At 53.0% G+C, this 22,433-nt stretch overlaps 1 protein-coding gene across 5 annotated transcripts in view; it reads right to left on the bottom strand.

Moving 5' to 3' along the window:
- Positions 1-20,919, bottom strand: part of FGD5 (FYVE, RhoGEF and PH domain containing 5) — a 123,046-nt gene extending 102,127 nt beyond the window's left edge. For 3 of the 5 annotated variants that reach the window (XM_004284315.3, XM_033414054.2, XM_049716005.1), the window contains exons 1-2: positions 13,513-20,662; positions 2,670-5,355 (exon numbers count right to left, since the gene is read on the bottom strand). In XM_004284315.3, coding sequence (XP_004284363.2) covers positions 2,670-5,355; positions 13,513-13,525 — 2,699 coding nt within the window. In that variant the 5' untranslated portion in view covers positions 13,526-20,662. The other 2 variants (XM_049716007.1, XM_049716006.1) reach the window with 2 other exon arrangements.
- Between the last annotated feature and the right edge of the window lie 1,514 nt (positions 20,920-22,433).

The raw sequence follows: 22,433 nt of genomic DNA, 5'->3' as shown, positions 1-22,433 counted from the left end.
CTCTGAACCCGCACGTCCTGCAGCACTGTCCTGCGCTCTTTCAGGACTGTCAGTATTTATTTTGGCTTCTGCCTCTGATCTTCACACTGAAGCAAGGTCTGGGGCAGGACAGGCAGCGGAAGGAGGAAGGAACTGTCTCCCACCCTCTCGTCCTGTCCTGTCCAACCCCAAGCACCCCTGGGCACGTGTCTCAGGTCAGCGGCACCCCTCCGCTCGGTTCTCAAAGCCCTTATTCAGGCGAAGAAGCATGGCTCCTCACCCCGTGGCAGTTCCCCCTGCCTCTTAATTTTGCGTATCTGAAGCCGCCCTTGCCCAGACGTGTTCCCGCCCAGGGTGGGGATGTCTCTCTCCCTCTGCTTCCATCTGTTTCATGCAGGGAAGCGGAAGAAAGCTTTGCTCACTGATTGATATCCAAGAGGATGTGGTTCCTGCACGGGAGATTCATCCCAGTCAGTCTGGCCTTCAGGGAAATAAATTCAGAGTGGGGCAACAGTGCTTTTGAAATTCAGAGTCTGACGGTTGAGTCAGACCCTAGGCCAAGGCCCTAGGCTGTAGCACCAAATGTGAGATAATACAGGGAAAGCACTAGCACGGTGCCTGGCACAGTAAGCAGTCAGGATACGGTAAGTATTAGCATTTTCTTGGGTATTTTATTCCCTTAATGTCATTATAGTTTGGATGAAGGGAGCTTTTTTGTTTTTTGGACTAAGTACAGATCAAGGCAACAAGGCCTTTGCATATGGCCAAGTAGCCTGTGCACTGCACAACCCCAGGGGCAGCATATTAGACGAAAAGATGAGTGGGACCCTGGGGTTGTGCAGTGGGCAGCCTGAACAACCAGACCTGGCATCCTTCAGCATAATGCACTACAAATTCCTGAACCAAGAGTCAGGAAATCTGAGTCCTGACACTGATTTCTCCACTAAATTGCTTAGAGATTTTAGGCAAGTCTCTTTCCCTCTCTGTGCCTCAGTTTCCTCCTCTGTAACGGGACCAAATGTTGGCTGAAGTTCCCTTCCAGCTATGAAATTCTGTGATTCAACAGAAGCAGGTTTCAATTTCCGAAGGACAGTCATACAAAAGAGGAAATGAGCTCAGCTGCCTGGCTTGAGGGGAAAGAGCCAGCATGAGTGGTGTAGGGATATTAGAGAGAATAGCTTCTGCCTCAGTGGGATAGGGACATTAGGGAGAGATAGCTTTTGCCTCAGGCAGAAAGAAAAACTTAATCAGAGTACCTAGCAACAGACGAGGCACCTCTGGGAGGTGGTGAGTTCCCTGTGGCTTGAGGAATTCAAGCACAGACCCAGTTAAGAGAGGGACCTATCAGACATGGGAGGTTTGACCGTACACTCTTTGAGGTCCTTCCCAGCATGGAGATTTCATGGTTTCAAAGCCTGGTTCTATTTTCATTAGTGCTGGAGGCATTCAGCTAGGGTTGGGTCTTGTCAAACCCCGCTGATAACTATTAACGCAATGAACTTGTCTGCTCTCCCGCTCCCACCCTCTTAAAGTTCGCACACATCCACATTCTCCAAATTAAACTGGATCCCTCCGGTGGCACTGATGTCTACCTTTGCTCTGGCAAACAAACCTAGGAAGAACCAATTCATAGCCTTACCCAGACTTGGGGCAGGGAGAAGATGGAGCCAGTGTGGGGAACCACGTGAAAAATTCAGGAGAATAAACCACACAAACACTTCTAGTGTCTACACTCCAGAGAAAGCTAATGCTAATTGCAAATCATTATCTATTCATTACTGCAGGTCCCCTGGGAATTCCGAGCAGCAACAGCTGTGCCTGGCTGTGATGAGTTACTGCACACGACGGGAAAGAATCAGGGTTTCCTTTAAAATCACCACCATTCTGACTTTTCATTAATTCAGATCAGGTGCCCCCAAGTGTGTAAATGGTTGAGGCTGAATCGCAGTGCCTTTAAGTTGCATCCATGGTGCATAAAAAACAGCAAGATTTGGCAATTATCCACCTGGGATGGTCAACAGGACATTCAGTCAGTCTCGGGAAGGTGGGGTCAGAAAACCGCCACTGTTGTCAATAATTGCAGTGTTTCACGCTCACTTCCAAGGTGACTGAGTCCAAAAAAAAAAAAAAAAAAAAAAATCAGCCTGGACGTACCTCTTAAAGACCTCTATTCAGAAATTTAGCTCAGGGCACCCTTAGCTCTTTAAACAATTTCAATAAATTGTCTTTTCTAGTTCCTTTGAACAGAGTATATATTGACACAATAAAAAGGTCTCAATCTCAATTTAGGGTATTTTCCTGATGGTGAAAGATGTTTAGTTTGACAAGATTCCAGAACCTTCTCTTTTGGTGACTTTCCCAGAAGGGGCTAGTAAAGCCATCTACCTAGGAGATGAGAAATGTACCCCAAATAATAGAAATACATACACTCACATGGGCACTATATTTGGCATCTTAGCCAAATACTTTCAAACAGATTAGGTACTCTCATCTTTTCAAACACTCTGCCTAGAGGTAGCACAAATCCATTTCCCAGATGAAGTAACTGAAGCCACTCACCCCAAGCCACAAAGCTCGAGAGAAACAGAGCCTGAGGCTAAAAAGCAAGTCCGTTCTGTCCCCTACACCTACGCTTGCCTCTCGGATAGTTACACCTGGCGAACAGCAAAGGAAATGTCATTTCACGGTACCTTTCTGCCTCCTGGTCTGCACTCTGCTGTTTGCTCTCGAAGGCGTTGAAGCTGCTCATGTCCACGTAGCCGTCATTCTCGTTTGCTGTGGACAGGGCTCTGCTCTGATCTTCAAACAGCTTCGTAAACGTCCCGGCCCTTGGGGGCCTCCGAGGTGGAATCTGGATATTTTCATAGTCCGAGTTCATGGCCGGGATGTTCTCGTAGTCCGAAGTGTCAGCATTGGGGAATGAGATGGAGCGCGGCTTGGTCAGGGGCAGGGGCAGAAAAGGAGGCCGGGAGCGGTCCTCGAAGGACTCCACCCTGGACACCGTCCTGCTGAAGGGGACGCCCTTCCTCTTGCCGTCCCTGTAGAAGATGAGGGAGGAGGGCGAGTCGCAAGCCCGGAGCTTGCCGGTCCTCGCTCTGAGCTGCGGGGAGTTGCTGAGGCTCCTCCGGTCCATCTCCAGGAGCCGGGCCGGCCCATGGTAGCTGGACTCTGAGGAGGACCTGGACGAAGACACGTTGACGTCCACGTGCACCTTGCTCTCTGTCTTCTTCTTAAACGTCAGCGCCAGGAACCGCTTAAAGGACGGCTTCTTCTTCTTGGTGTGCTTGTCCGGGGGCTCACTCTCCACCAGGAGCGAGGGGGAGCTCTTTGTGATGGGCTTTTTGGTGATGCAGGCCAGGTCAAAAGGGGGCGGGATGTCAACCACGGAAGACGGGGTGGAGGTGCCACTGGATGGGAGGTGGCCCCTCTGAGAGAAGCTGCCAGAGGAGCCAATCACACAGGGCAGAGAGAGGTTGTCGTCCTTCCTCTTGATCCCGTGGCCGTCTAGGCCACACGCCTCGGGCTCCCGGCACAGGGACATGGGGATCTCTCGGCCTTCCACGGAGAACGATCGCGGGTACAGAGTGAAGGCTCTGGGCTTTGCTGGCAAGGCCCTGCCGACGTCCAGCGGCTTCCCCTCCAATGACAGGACCGCCTTCCTCGCCTCCTTGGTGACACCCCCAATGCCAATGGCTGATGAGCCAGCTTCCGGTCCCGTTTCTTCCGGGACAGTTTCTGGGACGTAGCCAGCCATCTTCCCGGAGTGGGGCCTGGCCCTCGTGGTGACATTCTTCCTGTCGATGGGGACCAGGCTGCCCTCCGCATCAGAGCTCACCTCTTCCTTCAATCCACAGCCATTCGCGGTGCCCGAGGCAGCCTGTGCCTCAGGCTTCTCCTCCTCCCCAGGGTCCACCCCACACGCCAGGCCAACGCCCATCTCATAGGGGTTGGCGAGCGCGTCGTCCACGGCATCCTCCTCCTCTGGCATGACCACCACGTCAGGGACAGAGGGTCCCTCCCCGGCGCCACCCTGCAGGGAGCCACGCCGGCCACATCCAGGCCCAGCCACGGGGTCCTGCTGCGCCCGTTCCCCTGACCGCGGCTCCTGCTCGGACTCTAAGCTTTGTGCTGACTCGGAATAAGGAGAGCAGCTCTCGCTACAGAAAGAGGTGCTCTCGCTTGGGAAGAACTCGTAGGGACGTCCTGAGAGTGGAGCCACAAAGTCGTCCACACAGTCCCTCTCGAAAGGAATGATCTGGCAGCTCTCCTCAGCTCCTTCATCCTGCACAGGGTCCTCACCTTCTTGAGGGTCCCCTCCTGCCTCCTGGGTGACCACTGCTGTTGCTTCTGGGTCAGGTTTCTCTTTCTGATCAGCTGGCTCATCCTGACCATCCTGGCCACCACCTCCTGGGGCATCTTCACACGCCTCCTGGGAGATGTCAGGGCTGTCTGTGGCCACCTCCGCCTCCGGGACACCGGGGGCCAACCCCTCGTTCTCTGGGGGCTCCTCGCTGCCATCGGCAGCGTCCCGCTCAGGGGGCCCGTCAGAGCCCACACACTCGTCTGATGCCCCCAGTTCTGTGTTGGTGCGGCCTTCCTCACCATCCTCCTCTGACTCCCCGGGTGTCACAGGCGGCCCAGGCTCCTCACCACGAGCTGCTGGGTCCTCTGCATCTAGGTGAGTTAGAATGATATCGCTTGGAAGGACCGCCTCTCCATCCCCAGCACCCCCGTCCTCCAGGCTGTACACGCTGTGTTCTTCCACCTGCTTCTCCTCATCGTCACTTGTGAACTTCTGCTCCTCTGCCCCCGGGGCACAGGCACAGTCCTCCACCTCCATGTTCTCAGGAGTGGGGGTGACGCCTCCATCGTCCTCTCCACCCAGCACCGCTTCAGCCGGGGCTGCCCAGTCCTCTGCAGCTGCTGCCCCTTCCTGCTCACACTCCTTGCCTCTCTCTTGGCACTCCTCCCCACCGCTGGCCTCTGGAGGCACCGTGACTGCATTCTCCACGGAGCCCCCATCCCTGGGTCCGTCCTCTGCTGCCGGAGCCCCGGGGGCCACGATGTAATCCTCGTCTGCCTCGGGCTCGGAGCATTCCGGGGTGGACCGGTGCTCGTCGTAGAGCCCCCTGTCTACGCAGGGCAGCTTCCCATTGCTGCATTTGTTCAAGCTGTTGATCATGTAGATGCTGGCCCTCCACTCACTGGGGGTAGCCAGCCTGGGCTTTGGGGCGATGGGGGGTTTCGGCCCCCTGGACATGGAGTTGGGACTGTGAAGACACTCGGGCCGGGGTGACGAGGAGAATTTGGGTGCCGTCACTGGCGTGAGGGGACTGGCAGCCTTCGGCTTAGGAGCAACTGGTGGTTTGGGTGAATCTAAAGGATGAGAATAAGAAAAGGAGAGAGAGAAGGTACAGTTACCATTATTTCCTTCCACTCAGAGTCTCCTACTTACCATTCACAAGAGAACACCGAAGATGGTTTCCCAACCCACGTGAACCCAATCTACCATGTTCTGTCAGGTTTACACCCTCCACCAACATCTTTAAAATCCCTCGACCTTCCAATAAAGATTCATTCTGTAAACAAGGTGAAGAGATCTTTCTTCTATGCACAGGCCAGCTAACAGAGCCCAACTGAATGACACCCTGTGCTCCTCAAATAAAGGTGTCCAGGTCGTTGCACTCATCCACTCAACAACGACGCAGTGAATGCTTTCGATGTGCACCGGCCCATGAGACACTGCTGGTCCCAACAGTCAGATCCCTGCTGCCCTCGTGGAGCCCACAGTCATTCCACCATTCATTCATTCTTCTATCTATATACGCAGCACTGTAGATGGCAGAGGCTTCTAGGACCAAGAAGAGAAGAACACCTCTGCTGAAGACTCACAATTGAATCAGGGAGACAAGACTAACAGAACAAGTGGAGGACTGAGCCACAGACCCTTGGAATATGATGACTGAATATCTCCCTCCCTCCAGAATGATACACCACAGGCTTGGGATGGTGGCATATGATTCTTCTGAGGGTCACCTCTGAATTCTACATGCTTCAAGACTGGTTTCCAGCTAGCTGCCCTGCCTCCAAATTTCACAGGAGAAATTATATGGTATTTTCCAACATGGGATATTTGCAAAAGGCCTTATCCCCTGTGGATGTTGAGGATCTATCAGCCATGGCAGAATAAAAGATGTCGCACAACATGCACGTGTGACAGGAGTTAGGAAAGCAAGAGTTGCCATGGCTAGGGAAGACCTCTCGGAGAAGGTGAAATTTCAGCTCACTTTTGCAGGACTGGAGGGACCTGGACAAGCAGAAGGAGTAAGGGAGGAGTCGCCCACTTCCAAGTTCAGCATCTCTCCTGCCACAGCCAGCCCATGCCTTCACACCTCCTGCTGTGCCTCCGAGCCCCTGTCCACACTGCAGGCAGGGTGAGGAATGCAGATTTTCATGAAATGCAACTCCATCCTGCCAACTTCACTTCAAAAGCACTGCCTGGCTGTTCACTGCCCAGGTTTAGGATGTACAGGTCCCCCCTTCAGTCCAGTCTCAACTCCCAGTTCCATCCCCACTAAGCCTTGGGTGTGATACAAAGCAGCCCCAGCATGCCAGCCCGGCTTGTGACAGAAGGAAGACTGAGCACAGGGTCTGGAGGTCTGTCAGCAAACTCTCCTCCTCCCCACACATTTGACTCCCAGCTCAATCCTTGCAGCATCTAACCCTGGTCATCTCTAATCCAGGGCTGTCTGACAAATATAAATGTGAGCCCCATTTATCATCACACACGTAATTTTTAATTTTCTCATAGCCACATTAAAGAGTCAAAAAGAAACAGGTGAAATTAATTTTAACAGTACATTTTTCAACTCAATATATCCCAAATATTATCATTTTGGACATTATCATGTGATCAATGAATCATGTTTGCATCAACGTGTAATCAATGCACAAAAGTCATTAACAAGATATCTGACACTCTTGTTTGTCCTAAGTCCTCGAAATCTAAGGTATATTTCACACTTGAAACACGATTCAGACCAGCCACACTGCAAGTGCTCAGTGGCCACGCGAGGGTGGTGGCTATGGGGCCAGCTAGCACAGCTCTAACTGATTTTAACCCATCTCCATGGGACTGTCCCACTGGCCCCTCAGTTTCAGTATATCTGAGGCCAAAGTCAGTATCATCCCCCCCAAACTGGCACAGCTATGCAAAATTCAGCTGAGGAGCCCCAAAGGAAATAAAAAAGGCCCAGGACAGCAATAATATAGGGTTATAAAGCCCATGCACTCTGGTCCTGGAAGGGCCTGATTCCAGAGCCTCTGTACATTGCTCATAAATCTAATGAACTTAGTTGTATGGTTTCCCAGGACACAGCTAATTAGTGGGGGGTGGAGGTGCAGGGAGAGCAGCAACACTGCCAGTTGTAAGATATGGTAGCAAACAGCAAGAAATGGAGAGAAGAGGCACAGCTGTCAAGACTTTAAAGGCTAAAGCAACCACTGCATCAACGCCCTAACCCACACCTACATTCATCCGCACTAACGCCCAGGCCAGCCACTGGCATCCGGATAATAACCCAGAGTCTTCAAGATAAAAGAAGTGACTTCCCAACTTTTTGTTTCCATATGCAATCAAATATATCCTAATTTAGAAAAATTTCTGTCCAATTTAGTTTAAAACAAACTCGAATATTTGAAGCTTAAAGAGCTACCTGTCAATGTGGAGTAACAGGGTAATAATAAGCCTTTGGAGCCTGGTGGTCTGGGTTCAAATTCCGCCGTCGCCACATATAAGCTATGAAACTGACTCTCAGATTCCTCATCTGTAAAATGGGTTCAACAGTAACACCTATTATGAAGAGGTTGTTATGAAGATTAAAAGATATATATTAGCAGGACTTTGCATAGACAGGTGTTCTCAATAAGCAGTAGCTATTATTGTTCTAATAAAGTCAGTCCTTCCCTACCCCACATCTTCCCCTGGTATAAGTCTTGCTCTACACAGATATATGATGTAATACGAGCTTCACGCTCTCAATATCAGGTGTCAGGCATTGGCATGAAATTATTCTTTGGGGGTGGGGACTCTCACTTCTCATCCTTAACAGGTGGTATTTCACATGGGCACCACGAGACCTGACAGAGGTCATGGAAAATGACCGTCACCTAGGCTGCATCACTCCCACCGCCCCCCATCCTTCATCCAATCAAGCTATTGATCTGTGGGCGCCATCTCCTCAGAAAAGATTACAGTGGGTGTCTGAGGCGTGATCCTGAAAGAAAATGCCTTCCCCACAGGAGCCCCTAAGGAGTGACAGGTACACAGTGCCCATGCCCTGCTCCCAGCTCTAGAGCTCAGGGCGTTTCATCCACATCCCCTCTGAGATCAAAGGATGCCAGAGTCAGAAAGGCCTCATCTGACACCTCATTGAAAGATGAGGAAACTGAGGCACAGAAAGGGTGGGTGACTGGCCTGGAATACTCAGCGAGTCCAGAGCAGGGCCCCAGTAGATTTTTTTTTTTTTTTTTAATAATAGGATTTTTAAAATATATACTTATTTATTTGGCTGCGCCGGGTCTTAGTTGCTGCATGCAAGATCTTCCTTGTGGCATGCGGGATCTTTAGTTGCGGCATGCGGGATCTAGTTCCTGACCCGGGGTCGAAGCCAGGCCCCCTGCACTGGGAGCGTGGAGTCCTAACCACTGGACCACGAGGGAAGTCCCAGAATTGGGGGTTTCTTGCTTCCTGGTCCACTCCCTTGAACCTCTGCCTTCACCTTTCTGCCACTGAGCATTTCTTCTACAGTGCAGACTCAGGGCTCCCAGCAGAGAAGGGCAAAACGCAGGAAAACTGAGGCCAGGGAGACCAGGGACCGCTAACCAGGTGAGAAATTCACATAAGGCTGAGTTAGAAGGACTAACTGTGACCATAAAGTGAATGACTGGCTTTCCTTTGCTCCTATCCACTTTTCTTTAATCCAACTCCATTAAATAGGTATTTAACGAGCACCTACTATTTGCCAGACACTCATCTAGACTCTTTAGATACATCAATAAACAAAACACTGTGTAGATGCTGCTTAGCCTTGAGCAGAAGGCCATGCACACTCCAGCTAGTGTGATGAACAAACCAGAAGTGGTGAGGATGGAAGGAGGGAGAGCAGGGAGGAGGCGCCTGCGATAATCCAGGCCAGAGAAGATGGAGGCCTGGACCAGGCTGTAGCAGTGGAAGTGGTAAAAAAAAAAAAAAAAAAAAAGAAAGAAAGAAAGAAAAAAAAGGTCAGATTCCAAATATGAAGGTACAGCTGGTGGGATTTACAGACAGTTTGGATTTGGGGTGTAAGAGAAAGAATAATAAAGGACAACACGAAGGTTTTGAGTCACAGCAACCAGAAAAGTGAATTTGTTACCAACTGAACTGGGGAAGGCTGCAGGTGCCAGGGGAGGAAACCAGAATTTCGATTGGCACGTGTAACATCTGAGTTGCCTATCACAGCCCCGGGAGGAACTGTCAGTGGGCTCTCGGATGGACCAGCCTGGGTTCCCGGGAGAGGCCTGGAGGCAGCCATCACAGAGACAGGATTAAGGCATGAGCCGGGTGAGCCCACCAAGTGACTGAGCGGGGGCAGAGACAAGAGCAGGGCCCAGGAGGGAGCCCCAGTGGCCCAAAGGTTATGAGAAGGAGCCAGCAAGAGAGACAGAAGAGGGAGGAGAGAAAATGAAGAGTGTGAGAGCTTCCAGGTCTGCTCCCTCCCTGCTTCCCTCACAAAGAGGAACCACATAGAGCCCCTGCCCTCAGTACAAGGGTCTCAGACCAGTTCTGCCCAGAGAAGACCCAGGGGACAGATAGCATCAGGGTGCATGCTGAAGGACAGGGGGGATTTTAATAATCAAAAAAGAGGTTGGATATGATCCAGCAATCCCACTTCCTCAGCATATATCCAGAGAAAACCTAATTTGAAAAGATACATGCACCCCAACGTTCACTGCAGCACTATTTACAATAGCCAAGACATGGAAGCAACCAAAATGTCCATCGACAGAGGAGTGGATAAAGAAGATGTGGTACATGTATACAATGGACTATTACTCAGCCACGAAAAAGAATGAAATAATGCCATTTGCAGCAACATGGATGGACCTAGACATGATCATACCAAGTGAAGTAAGTAGGACAGGGAAAGACAAATATTGTATGATATCATTTATATGTGGAATCCAAAAAAAAATGATACAAATGAACTTATTTACAAAACAGAAACAGACTCACAGAAAACAAATTTAAGGTTACTAAAGGGGAAAAGTGGGGGAAAAAATAAATTAGGAGTTTGGGATTAGCATATACACACTACTATATATAAAATATATAACCAACAAGGACCTACTGTATAACACAGGAAACTCTACTCAATATTCTGCAATAACCTATATGGGAAAAGAATCTGAAAAAGAATAGATACATATATATTGTATAACTGAACTGCCTTGCTGTACACCTGAAACTAACACAACGCTGTAAATCAACTATACTCCAATATAAAATAAAAATTAAATTAAAAACATTTTAAAACAAGAGGTTGGGTGTTCCAGGCAGAAGGAACAGAATGTGCAGAGGCCCAGAGGCAGTTAGATGCAAGCCCTTTGGGAGTAAAGAGTCCAGTTTGGCTGAGCTTTAGAGAATGGCAGGGATGGGGCAATTACAGGATAAATCAGAGCAGGGCTTTCCTCCTCTGGGCTGAGCTTAACTTTCTGACTGTCCAGAACCCAGAATGGACGGAACTGCTGGACCCTCTGGCTGCTGCATGAACCTTTTCTCTCTCTGTAACACAGAGCCTGGGGGGGCACAGCCTCCCCACCCTGAGGTACCAACTCCCAAAACCTCCTGGCAATTTGCTACACCTGAGGATGACTCGAATGCAGAATACCCTTTGAGCCAAGAGGCCAAGAGTTAACTGGGGGTGGGGAGTCACAGTGACAGGAGGAACAGATTTTTAAGAGCTTCTGGTGATAGAAATCATCCCCAGCCAGGCCCCTGGTACCAGTTTATATTTTCTCTCTCTATTTTAATTAAATATCTGCCACTCACACATCCATGTTGCTGTTCCCTTGCCGGCTCTGCAGAGTTTAAATCAGAAGAGGTACCGAGAGGGGCACTGGACTGGGAGTTGGAGCTCTGATCTCCACTCCTGGCTCTGCCTTTAACTGAAGGGGAGACCTTGGGCAAGTCCCCTCCCCTCTTTGAGCCTCAGTTTCCACATGTGCAGAGTGAGGGGACTGCACCAACCAGTCAGTAAGTGCCTTCTGCTTGCTCTGGCCGACAACAGCCATTTAAACTCATGGCTTTTCTGATGACGTCCCCTGACATTCCCATCTTCAGCCCCTGTGTCTGTTTCAACTGCAGTTCACCATACTCCCTCTGGAACTCTCATAACCGTATGTTCCAAGAGTAATTATCTTCCAATTTCACCTTCCAATTGCATCTTAATTTAACTTTCATTGCTGGGTGCCTGCTGGAATGTCCCAGCGAAGCCTGATGATTTCTAATTAGGCTGCTGTTAGGCTAGTCCAGTGATGCACGACAGAGCGGGAAGAGCATGGGTCCCCAGCTCAGACAGACCTGGACTCCAACCCCAGCTCTGCCACACACTGGTTGTGTCACAATAACTAAGAGGATGGTGGTTACGAGATTCAGTCCCATGGAGTCTATGAACCACTATGCTGCATGATCGGGAACTTCAGAGCCTGGCACACAGAAATCATTATATGAGGTCTAGGACTGCCGTCACACTGCAAAAGCAACCAGGTTTATGCTGGAGGCAAATGACTGGATGGCAGATTTCCTGGGACCAAACCTGCCTTTACGTGTATTCCGGCTCACTCCATCCCCCAGATTCTCAGAGAAGGGAGGGCTTGCCCAAGCCTCATGCAGGGAAACGTGGGAATACCGGATCGGCTCTCACCATTGTTTTAAGCGAGTTTTATTAGGAGTGTAGGAAAGAGCTAGCCTGGCTCTGTCCAGGCTGTGCCAGATCAGGCAGCAGTCCACCTCCTTCCTACAAGGAGTGGCTTGCTGGGCGCTGAGACCCTGCCCCAGCCTTTTCCACTACTCAAAAGGGGAATCCCTGCTCCCACTCCCACCTCCTACCCTGCGACCAACACTCACTCACTGTCCAGGTGCGTACACGCCCAGCAAAACAGGGCCTGGACACAGGGAGGCGGCTACCACACTCCCAGGCCCCCAAGTCTCTCCTTTGTCAGATCAATCCAGCCAAACGTCTCCCATCTGCACCTCACTCCTAAGACAATGACTTTTTTCATCAAAAAGATTATACAAAGAAAAAGCCCACAACACACACACAAACACACACTTTTTACACATACTCAGGGCAGCAGGATATGGTTCTAAGACAGCCAAAATGGTGGCTTCCTGTTTCTTCAGGGATGTGTGTTTTGGAGTACGGATTCGGACAAGGGTGTTGGTCGGCGAGAGAGCTGCCTTCTGCTAAATTCTAAGAGAAAAATATTAAAAGAGCAGTAATCGCTCCTTGTCAGGCAAATGAAGTTAGCTGGGGCTGCTGCCTTGCAAACTCACCTCTAGGAGGAAACTTTCTGCCCTCCCCGCGGAGGAGTCAGGAACCCGAGAACTGGGTTCCAGGCACCGCCCATCTCTGACTCTCAGTTAATAAACCTGTTAAATGTCACTCCTCTGGAGGGATCATTATCTACTGTCAAACGCGTTCTGGATTTCACGGAATCCCTGGCCTAGCAAAGGCAGATATGGAGAGCAGAGAAGCAAGGGCTTGGGAGGGAACGCCTGGAGTGCGGCTCAGCCTTGGCGTCCCCTAGGCGTTCGGTCCCCTGGGGGAGGCACAAAGAAGGCCCCGGGCCACGGCACTGCAGGAGGTTGGGGTGCGCTGCGGGTGTGTGTGTGTGTGTGTGTGATAATCTAGGGCTTTTTAGTTCCTTCGGAGAGCGAGCTCCAAGTCTGGGCGTCTAGAAGAGAGAAGGGAGCAAGAATCCGCTAAGGGCGCGCCTCGGAGTAGCGAGGGACCAGGAATAGACCCCGCAGTGGGGAAGACCTCAGACGGTTCCCGTGGGCCAGGAGGGGCCTCTGAGGGGCCAGCGAGGGCCTGGCGGGGACCCCGAGGAGCAGGAGTGAGAATTTAGGGTCGCGACCAAGTCGCCTTTGCGAACGGAGCGTCATTCCCCGCTGCGAGGGGACCCTCAATACCGGGACCGCGGTGGGAGCGGGATACGGCCGTACGTGGCCAGGGTGCGGCCTCGCCGAGACCGAGGGTGCGTCCCCGAGGCTGGGCGTCTCGGACAGGGGCAGCGGCCCCCGATGTTCTCGTCCTCCTCGGCGAGGGCACTCGTGACCCGCCCATACCTCGGCCGAGGCAGAGCAGAGTGGGAAGGTCGAGGGTTTCTCGGCAGCTCGCTCCCGGCGCCCCGCGGGCTACAACTTGGAGCGCCTGGCGGGGGCCCCTCGCGCGCGTCCCTCGGCGCCTGAGGTCGCGCGGAGCCTCCTACCTGCTCTGTTCATCTTCCAGCGCGCGAAGCCAGGGACCGCCCGTCGGTGCGTCCGTCCTTCCGAGCACGAGTCCGCGCGCCGCCTCACTCCATGGCCGCCCCGCGGGGCCCGCACCCCGTGGCGCCTGCCCCGCCCCCGGCGCGCGCCGGACTTCGCGCAGCGCGCAGGGCAAGTGGGGGCTTGGGGGGTGCGAGCCTCCGGGGCTGGGCGGGGCTGGGCGGGGGCAGGGAGGGGAAGGGGCGCGAACGTAGGGCGCGCGGCGTCGCGTTCACTCAGGACTCCGCGCGGCGCGCAGGGCCAGGGGGGAGCAGGGCGCGAGCCTCTGGGGGCGGGGCCGGGGGCAGCGGCCGGGACAGCGCGCGGTGTTGCGTCCGCTCCTGGCTCCCAGCTCCGCGCGCGCTGCGCTCTGGTCGCCGCGCCGCTGCCCGTGCCGCCGTTGCCGCCGCTGCCCCTCCGCCCCCTCCTAGACGTTTCCTCCCGCTCCCGGAGAGGAAGACTTTTTTTTTTTCCTCTCCCCTTTCTGCTCTGTCAGGGATCAAGGGAGCCGAGGGGCGAGGCGTCCCCGCGCACATTTAAAGGGGCCATGGCCGCGGGGACTCGGGGAGCTGCACGAGGTTCAAGGCACGAGGGTGGGAGGGGCGGGGTGAAGCTGGCGAGTTGGGCTTCTGGGGACTTCCTGGTCCCTTCGCCCAGCGGACCGTCTATCACTTTATTTTCAACCTCGGGCGTTCATTCAGTCCTGGGCCCAGCACCGTGCTGAGCGCAGAACAAGACAGCCCCAAATTCTTGCCCTAGTGGAGCTTAAATGGGATGTCAGTGGAGACACAAGACAAATAAGCAATAAACATCGTTTCAGAGAGTGATGGGTGCCTTGAGGGAGATAAAACAGGGTCGTGGGGCAGAGTAATTTTTAAAAATGCAAATTCTCAGGGCCCGCCCCAGACTTAACTGAATCAGAAATCCCGTGTTTAACAAATCCTTCAGGTCCTTCCGATGCAAGCTAGTTTGAGAACCTCTGGAGTAGAGAACAGGTGATCAAGGAAGGTCTCCCTGAGGAGGTGACATTGAAAGGGAGACCTGGTAGATGAGGAGCCTTTGTCCACTCAGCGCTCACCAGCCAGCACCTCGCTGGGACCAGGCCTGGTGCTGGGTGACATGGATGACTCAAGCCTTCACCCTTGAGCACCCGTTGGATTGGCCACGCAAACATAGGCAGTTCTGCTTCCCTGGACAAGTGCTGGGATGGGGACAGGAGCTTGTGGGAACTCAAGAGGTGGCCCCTGAGTGGAGAGGGTTCCAGCAAAAAAAAAAAAAAAGGCCTTTCAGATGGAGGGAGTAGCTTGGGCAGAGACTTAGATGTGTGAAAAGGCATGGCCTGATGGAAGAGCCGTGAGGGGTTTGGCAAGGCAGGGAAATAGAGGGTGGCAACATCTGATAAGAGGCACAGAAGGTTGGGGTGAGGCGTGCTTTGAAAGCCATACCAAGGGCTTCCTTCCATCAGCTATTGAAGGCTGAGGGCAAGGGTCATGTCTCTCATCTATAACTGGCAGCCAATACTTATAGAGCACCTACTGTGTGCCTGGCAAGGTGTTAAGCTCTGTACCTGCATATTTACTCGTTTAAGCCTCACCACAACTTTATGAAGCTGGTATCAAAATTCTTCCCATTTTACATTTGAGGAAACCGAGTAAACTAAGAGTTCACATGAGCTTTCCTGACTGTTCTTGCCCTGGCTGTCCCATGTCTGCATCTCCAGGACCCAGCTCAAGGTGTGGCTTGGTCATTTAGTAGTTTGGTTGTGAGCCCACTACGTGCCAGGGTGTAGGCTCGCAGCAACCCCAGCACTCTGTGGGAGGGTGTGGGGCTGGGGCATCTCAATTCATTCAGGCGATTCAGCCAATGTATCTACTATGTGGGAGTAGGTGTGGGGGGGACATGGAACATATCCCCCCGCACCACCACCATCCCTTCCTGTCCCTCATTTGGGGACAAGAGGCCCAGAAATGGCCCCATGCCAGGGTGATGACTCCAGGGCAGGGGCTGTGTCTGCTCTGCTTACCGCTGCAGCCCTGGCATCTAATAAAGAACCCAGCACTTAGTAGGTCTTCAAAAAATATGTGCTGTCTGCAGAAATAAAGGCCTGGGACAGAGGTTCAGACTATTGTTTGGGATCACTTTGGTTTTCTGGGACTGAAGGTGGCAGAGGCTAGAATTTTTGTGACTTTGACCAGCTGTGCTGGGAGCTTGTGAGGAGGCAGAATTCCAAATGGCCACGAGACATTTCGCAGCCTTGGCTGTCCTCCCTGAACCTAGATGCCTTCGGTCCAGCATTTGGTCCAGGCAGTCCCAGACAACCATATGTTTTCATTGCACAGATGAAACACTTCTCTGAGCATCGTCTGTGGAGCCCAGCAACAGCAGCACTCAGAGGCTTCTTAAGAATGCAGAATCCCAGGCCCCACCCCAGTCCTACTGAGCTAGAACCTGCATTTTAACAAGACCTCCAGGTGATCTGTTTATACATCTGGAGAAACACTGCCCTGGATAACTCACCCCATTACTTTTTGGCCAGATGTGCTGCCAAAGTCCACAGAAGTAGAGAAGAGACTTCCCCAGGTTCTCACTGGGGTGAGAACTTAATCCTCTGACCTCTGTCTCCTTATTAATACATTATTGGAAGGTGGGTAGGTTTCTGGATATCTGGGGGCCTGCACCCAGCAGAACTCCTGGTGCATATTAGGTGCTCACTAAAACTATAAAACTTGTATGAAGGTCTGATTTGAATTGTTTCAAGAGCCAGTTGGTGCCTGACACAGAGGATGTTCAATGCACACATACTGAAGACAGGAATCAATACATTTCAGTTAGATAATGTGGAAAGGCTCTGGGGAGGTGAAACTCTTGTTTCCCGTCATTATGAAAAATCTTATGTTTTCACACTCACCAAGCACTTCCATATACCTAACCAAGTTTGTAGGTTTTGTCTTGTTTTTATCTTTTAATGCCCACAGTATAGAATCAGAGTATGTGCATTTCAGGCAAGGGCCTAGGGTGTACCTCAGTTTCTCCAAATTCAGAAATGAATTTGATCCTTTCAAAGGATTTATTCATCTCTGAACCGCTACAGAGTCCTTAAGCATCCAGCCTTTTGCGGGGAAAACCTTTTGCCTCTGAAATAGGAAATCAATGGCAGAATTTGTGTTACTTAGGCCCTTCATAAACTTTATGGATCCCTGCGTGGAAGCGGTGGAGAAGATGATGGAGGTGATGGCGGAGGTAGGAAAGGTCGTGTTGGAGGCGAAGGACGAGGGGGAGGGGGAGGTGGTGACAGGATAGAAGTAGCTGTGAACATCACGGTTAGGGTGGAAGGCGTGATGTAGTCGGAGGTGGTGGAGGACGAGGTGCATGGAGGTTATGGTTTTGATGGATGTGGTGGAGATGGTGGCCTTGGAGGAAGTGACGGAGGTGGAGGTACAGAGGGTGGGAGGTGTCCGTTTGAATATGGGTACAAATGAGTGAGTGGATCAATCACTTCAATATTTGATGCAAGAAGAAAATATGTTTTAAGAGTTGAGATCATTTCCGGGAATTAGCAATAAAACCCAAAGAACCTAGGACCCCCAAGGCAGGAGCAGGAGAGGGAGGCTCAGATCATTCAATCAACAGCCAGCTTACCCTTTGCTGTAGGGCCTGTGGAAAGAAGCAGGGAGGGCAGGAAGGGACCTCAGTGCTTGGCTAAGACCTTGCCATGACTGTTGAATTTGGGATTTGAGGCTAAGCAAAGTCTACTTTAAAAGATCATAGCACCAAGGGCAGTTGGGAAAAAAACCCCCAGGTCTGAACTTGTTTAGCTGAAACCACACGGTGGTGTGGAGTGATGGGCCATGAAGCTGAAACGCTTATTCCTTTGTTTGCTTTTCCTAATACGAGAAAATGGATGGGAAAGACCAGAGGGCTTTCCAAACATTAGGAGCTGATACTGGTGGTTGGACTTGCTTAGTCCTTATGGAATTGAGCTATAACCACTCACTGAGCTCAGGGATGCGGTCAATAACCATGTGGGGGGTGATGACCCATCATCTCTCTGGGTTTGAGCCTTTCACACACATACTCTTCCCAAGAACCCTATAAAGTGTTTCTTATCTCCCCATTTCACACTTGGGAAAACTGAGGCCCAGACTGGGGAAGTGACTTGCCCTTCCAGCCCAGCCAGGACTCACCCCCCCTTCACTCTGAGAACATGTTCTTAACTACCAGGCTACACTGATTTCTCTGTGATGGGCACAAAGTCTGCCTAGATTTCATGCTTTCCAAATCACTCACCATCTTACTTGCTCCTCTCAGCAGACATGAGCCACCCAGGGTAGGTGTTATGCCCACTTGACAGACACGGAAACTGAGTCCAGAGGGAAAAATAACTGGCCTGGGATCCTACGGTAAGTCAGGGGATTCCAGTGCTGGGATCCACACCCCCTGACATCCAGGCCCAAGTCGGAATGATGTGGAGCTCTGCATACAACTTAAGTCACCTCAGATCAAAACCACTGAAATTCAGCTCCCTGTTCCCGCCTGCCTGAAACCTCGGCAAAGTGCAGAGCCAGCACCAAAGCTGGATGTGATCTCCAGAAACAGAGAGCGCCCAGGCTCTGTGAGCTCCCCGGCCAAGCCTCCCAGACAGGCGGTAGAGTGCAGTGGTCAGGAGCCACACTGACCTGGGTGTGACCTGGGCGGGAGGGCAGGTCCCAGCCTCAGCTTCCCCATTGGTAGCTAGTATTTGCTGAGCGCTTATTTGGTGCATTCAGTAAGTCTTCTGCATATATTAGCTCATTTACTCCTCCCAACAAACAAACTCCTCCTGCCCCTGAAGTAGGCAATGTTATTACCCCTGTGTTACAGACAAGGCTACCAAGGCACAGAGAGGCTGAGGCATTCGCCCAGGGATACATAGCTAGTGAACAGTGGGGATTCCACCCTGGCTCTGGGGCTGGCTTTCTTACCCACTTCAACACGCTGCTGCCCTGTCAAGGATATGATAATAGTGTCTGCTCATTAAATGAGATGAATTATCTAAAGCATCCAAGAGGGGAGAGGGGAAGACAGGAGGTGCTCAAGAAATGATCATTATCATTTAAACATCTAGTACAGAGTTGGTGTTCAATAAATGCTTACAAACAAAGTACACCGGGAACTGGGCCACGCACACCCCACGATCAGAGCAGGAGAGGGATGGGAGAGAGCATTTACTGAGCAGCCTCTGTATACTGGGATGGGTGAGAGGGGGCAACAGGGGAGCCCCTCAGGAGCACGGGGAGGCAGACTGGACCCTGCTTCCTGGCCCCGGGGTGGGGGAACGATCGGGGTTTTGTTTACCGCTGAGATGGGGGCGCTTCCATAAAGCTGGGGCCCAAGACCAGCTACCTTCGCATCCCTCTCTATAGCAGAGTCCCCCTGGTTTCCCGGTTTCCACGAGGAGCAGCTCTATGCCTTTTGTCTCCGGGGATAAAATGCATGTTACGAAAACGGAAATGACCCCGGCTCTGCAGCCTCTTTGTGCTTTTGGACTGCTCACCCCACAACGCCACGGCTGCGACATCATCAGCTTCAGGGCTTATCTCCCCCTGGAAAGTAATTGAGTTGCCTTCCTGGCTCCAGGGGTGGGCAGATCTGAGCCAGACACCTGCCGGGGTGGACTCGGCTTAGCAAGGCCGCCCCTCCCTTCCTGTGCCCCAAAGACCGGGCCCTCACCCCCACCCCACTGCACACACCGGGCCAGGCACGAGCAGAGGGAGAAGCGGGGGTCCTGAAGGCCCCTGGTTTCACCAGTCGCTGGTTCTGTGGCCTTGGGGGGGGGGTTTCACCAGTCACTGGCTCTGTGGCCTTGGGGGGGGGGTTTCACCAGTCACTGGCTCTGTGGCCTTGGGGGCAGGGACACTTTGCCACTGTGCACCTCAATTTTGTCCTCTGTAAAATGGGAACAATGAGACCTTTCTCTCGGGGTCATGGTGAGGATGAAACGATGTTATTTCCCCTCTCTCTTCCCTTTCCTGTCCTTGAAGAGCTCATGGCTTGGTCTGAGAAACGGGTCTGGGTCAGCTAACAGTGACACAGTAGAGCTAGGGGTGAAGGCAGAAGATTGAATGGGCTCATTGGGCTGGGCTTTACAGTGTCATTTACAGGTGGAGGGGTAGGGTTGCCGTTCCAGGTGAGGGTACAGCCCGTGGGGATGGAAGAGGAGGGCAGGATTGGGGCAAGGTGAGAAGTGTGCTCTGGACAAGCACTCCAATGGCTGGCCAAAGAGTTTGGACTTTACCCTGCTGGTGATGGGGAGCCTTAGAGTGTTTCTGGGGGAGGGAGTGACATGGCCAGACCCGTGTTGTAGCCGGAGTGGGAGGGGAGCCAGAGGGACAAGTCCAGAGGTAGGATGGCCCGAGGAGGCTGGGGCAGGGACCCCAAGAGAGATTAGGTCTAAATTTATGAATGTTCCTGACCCACAATCGCAGGGCTCAAACGCATGCTAGGAGGGCTTCCAGGAGGAGGCAAGCTTTGCTCTGCACCCTGGAAAAAAATCACACAAGCAGAGGGGAGCAGGAAAGGGCCTGCCACACAGCGGGTGGGAGTGGGAACTGGGGGTCAGTGGCCCAGTAGGCTGATGTGTCCAGTGTGCAGGGATGGGTGAGAGGGACAGGCAGGGGCCTCAAAAGCCTTTGTGCAGCAGGCCTTTGACTCCCCAAGGAAGGGCTGAGCTCTGGGGGAGGGGAGTCTGAGGCTGGGCAGGGCCACTCGGAGTTTTTATCACCACTGGGTGGGATCCAGGGTCTGTGGAGGAAGTGACCGCCCTCTTCCGGCCAGCCATTTTTTTTCCTTCTGCTGCCCGTTTGGCTTTTTCCTGAGGCCGCATTTCCACAACGGCCCCTCCTGGCTGGCTGGGTGTGGGCATGGCTCCACCACACACCCAGCATTAGGGGTGGCCCGGCGCTAGGCTTCCTGTCCCTCTTTGGGCAGGCTGATTGGAGGAAAACAGCCCTCGAGCCTTCTTCAAAACAGGAAACTGCTCTCCCTGCTTCCTGAAGGACAGGAACTGTCCCCATGGCAACCATGGGACAAAGAGGCCATGTTAACCCTTCTGAGGTCAGGCCTGGCTGAGGCCCTTTCTTACCAGGCCCTCGTGGGTGTGGCACTGTACAGGTGACATCCTCCAAGTCTCACCACCATTCTGAGGGCAGGGCAGGTTGGGGACTTCATACCCATCGGATGGATGTCAACGTGGAGTTCAACTCCGAGGGCAAAGGCGTGGCCACACCGCGAGCACACGGTGGGGTCTGAGGTCAGCTGTCTCCGTTGAAATCTTGGCTGTGCTGGCTGTGTACCTGGGGCAGGTGACTGAACCTTCCAGCCTCAGTTTCTCTACCTGTGAAACAGGAAACAGCGCGGGGCTGTTGTGAGCGTCCGCTGAGTTCACCGCTCGTCCAGCGCGTACTCGCTTGTGCTATGAGCTGTTCTATGCCCTGATGGCAGCGACAATGACACGAATGACAACCTCCTGCCTCGTGGGCTGAGTGTGTAGATGGGGGTCAGGAGGTCAATAGGCCCACATGTCCGTGCAGACCAGAGACTTGCAGGGAATGACCTGCAAGGGCTGCGGGTGGGGGAGGGGAGCATTCGGGCAGCGGGGCGGCAGGTGTGCTATCTGGGGATCAGCGAGGCACAGGGGCGGGCGAGGGGGGGAGCAGAGAGCCTTTGGGTCTATCCTCAGAGCAAGGCGGAGCCAAGGAGGGTGAGGCAGGCCGGACATGTTCTGATTCGCATGTTTAAAGACCTGCCTCTGGCTGTGCGGACATGCAGAGTGACAGGGACTGTGAATGGTGTGTTTCCTGGGGGGACCTTGCCCAGGACCCTGGAGAGACCTAAGTCATGGGGAGACACCATCTGTGCTGGTGCTGGGGAGCAGGGCAGAGCGGGGACTCCATGACCTGCCCCCAGTGCTGCCACTGTTCAGGGGCCCAGCCTTTTCCTTGACGGCGCACCAGGACACACCCAGCCTCCCTCCCTCCGACGCCCAAGGGCTGATGCGAGGAGGATGCGGTGGACGCAGCTCCCGCACTGTGGCAGAGGCTGCTCTCCTCGCTGTGGCCTCCAAGATCCCACACTCCCTGCCTCACCACGCCCCCTCCCCACCCCATCTCCCACCACCCTGGGCTCCGGCCACACCGGCCTTCCTCTCCATCCCAGACCCTGCCCGGCTCCCTCCGGCCCCTGGGACTTGTCCTGCTCTCTAAAATGCCTTCCCAAATGCTCACGTGGCTGGGCTGACCCCCTCATCCGCCAGGTCTCCAATGTCACCTCTTCTCAGAGGCAACCCCACCCCTCCAGTCCCTCAGCATCCCCTCACCCAGTGTCTCTTCTTCACCTGCACTTACCTATATCTGAGATCGTCTCAGGATTTATCTGTTTCCCTATGTGATGTCCGTCTCCCCACCTGGTACGACAGCTCAGGGAGGGCAGGGCGCCCGGAGCAGAGCCTGGCACACAGTGAGAGCCACTCTAATATCTGCTGCGTACCGAAGGGACGATACTGACAGAGGCCCCCCTTCCTGGGCCTTATCACCAAACCCCTGCTCACTTCCACAGTCTGAAGAGATGTGGTCTCTCGGCCAGGAAGGCAGCTCTCAAGAGGAGTTGGTTGGAGGTGAGGGGAGCAAGGGTTAAATGCCTGCCCTGTAAGGAACTAGTTTTGTTCACAAATGTTAACAATCACCAAGAACTGTGTAGGGGACTCGTGCACGGGGAGGGATGTATCATTATCCGCATTTTTCAGATGAGGTAACTGAGGCGCAGAGAAGCAAAGTCTTGAGCCCAAGACCACACGGCTGGGAGGGGGTGGAGTTGAGGGGAAACCCAGGGGCCTGTGCCTTTCTCCTTA

Source organism: Orcinus orca, chromosome 10 (genome assembly GCF_937001465.1).
Source record: "Orcinus orca chromosome 10, mOrcOrc1.1, whole genome shotgun sequence".
In the NCBI taxonomy this organism is placed as follows: Eukaryota; Metazoa; Chordata; class Mammalia; order Artiodactyla; family Delphinidae; genus Orcinus; species Orcinus orca.
The sequence above is the reverse complement of the archived record's forward strand: the minus strand, read 5'-3'. Positions and strand labels throughout refer to the sequence as shown.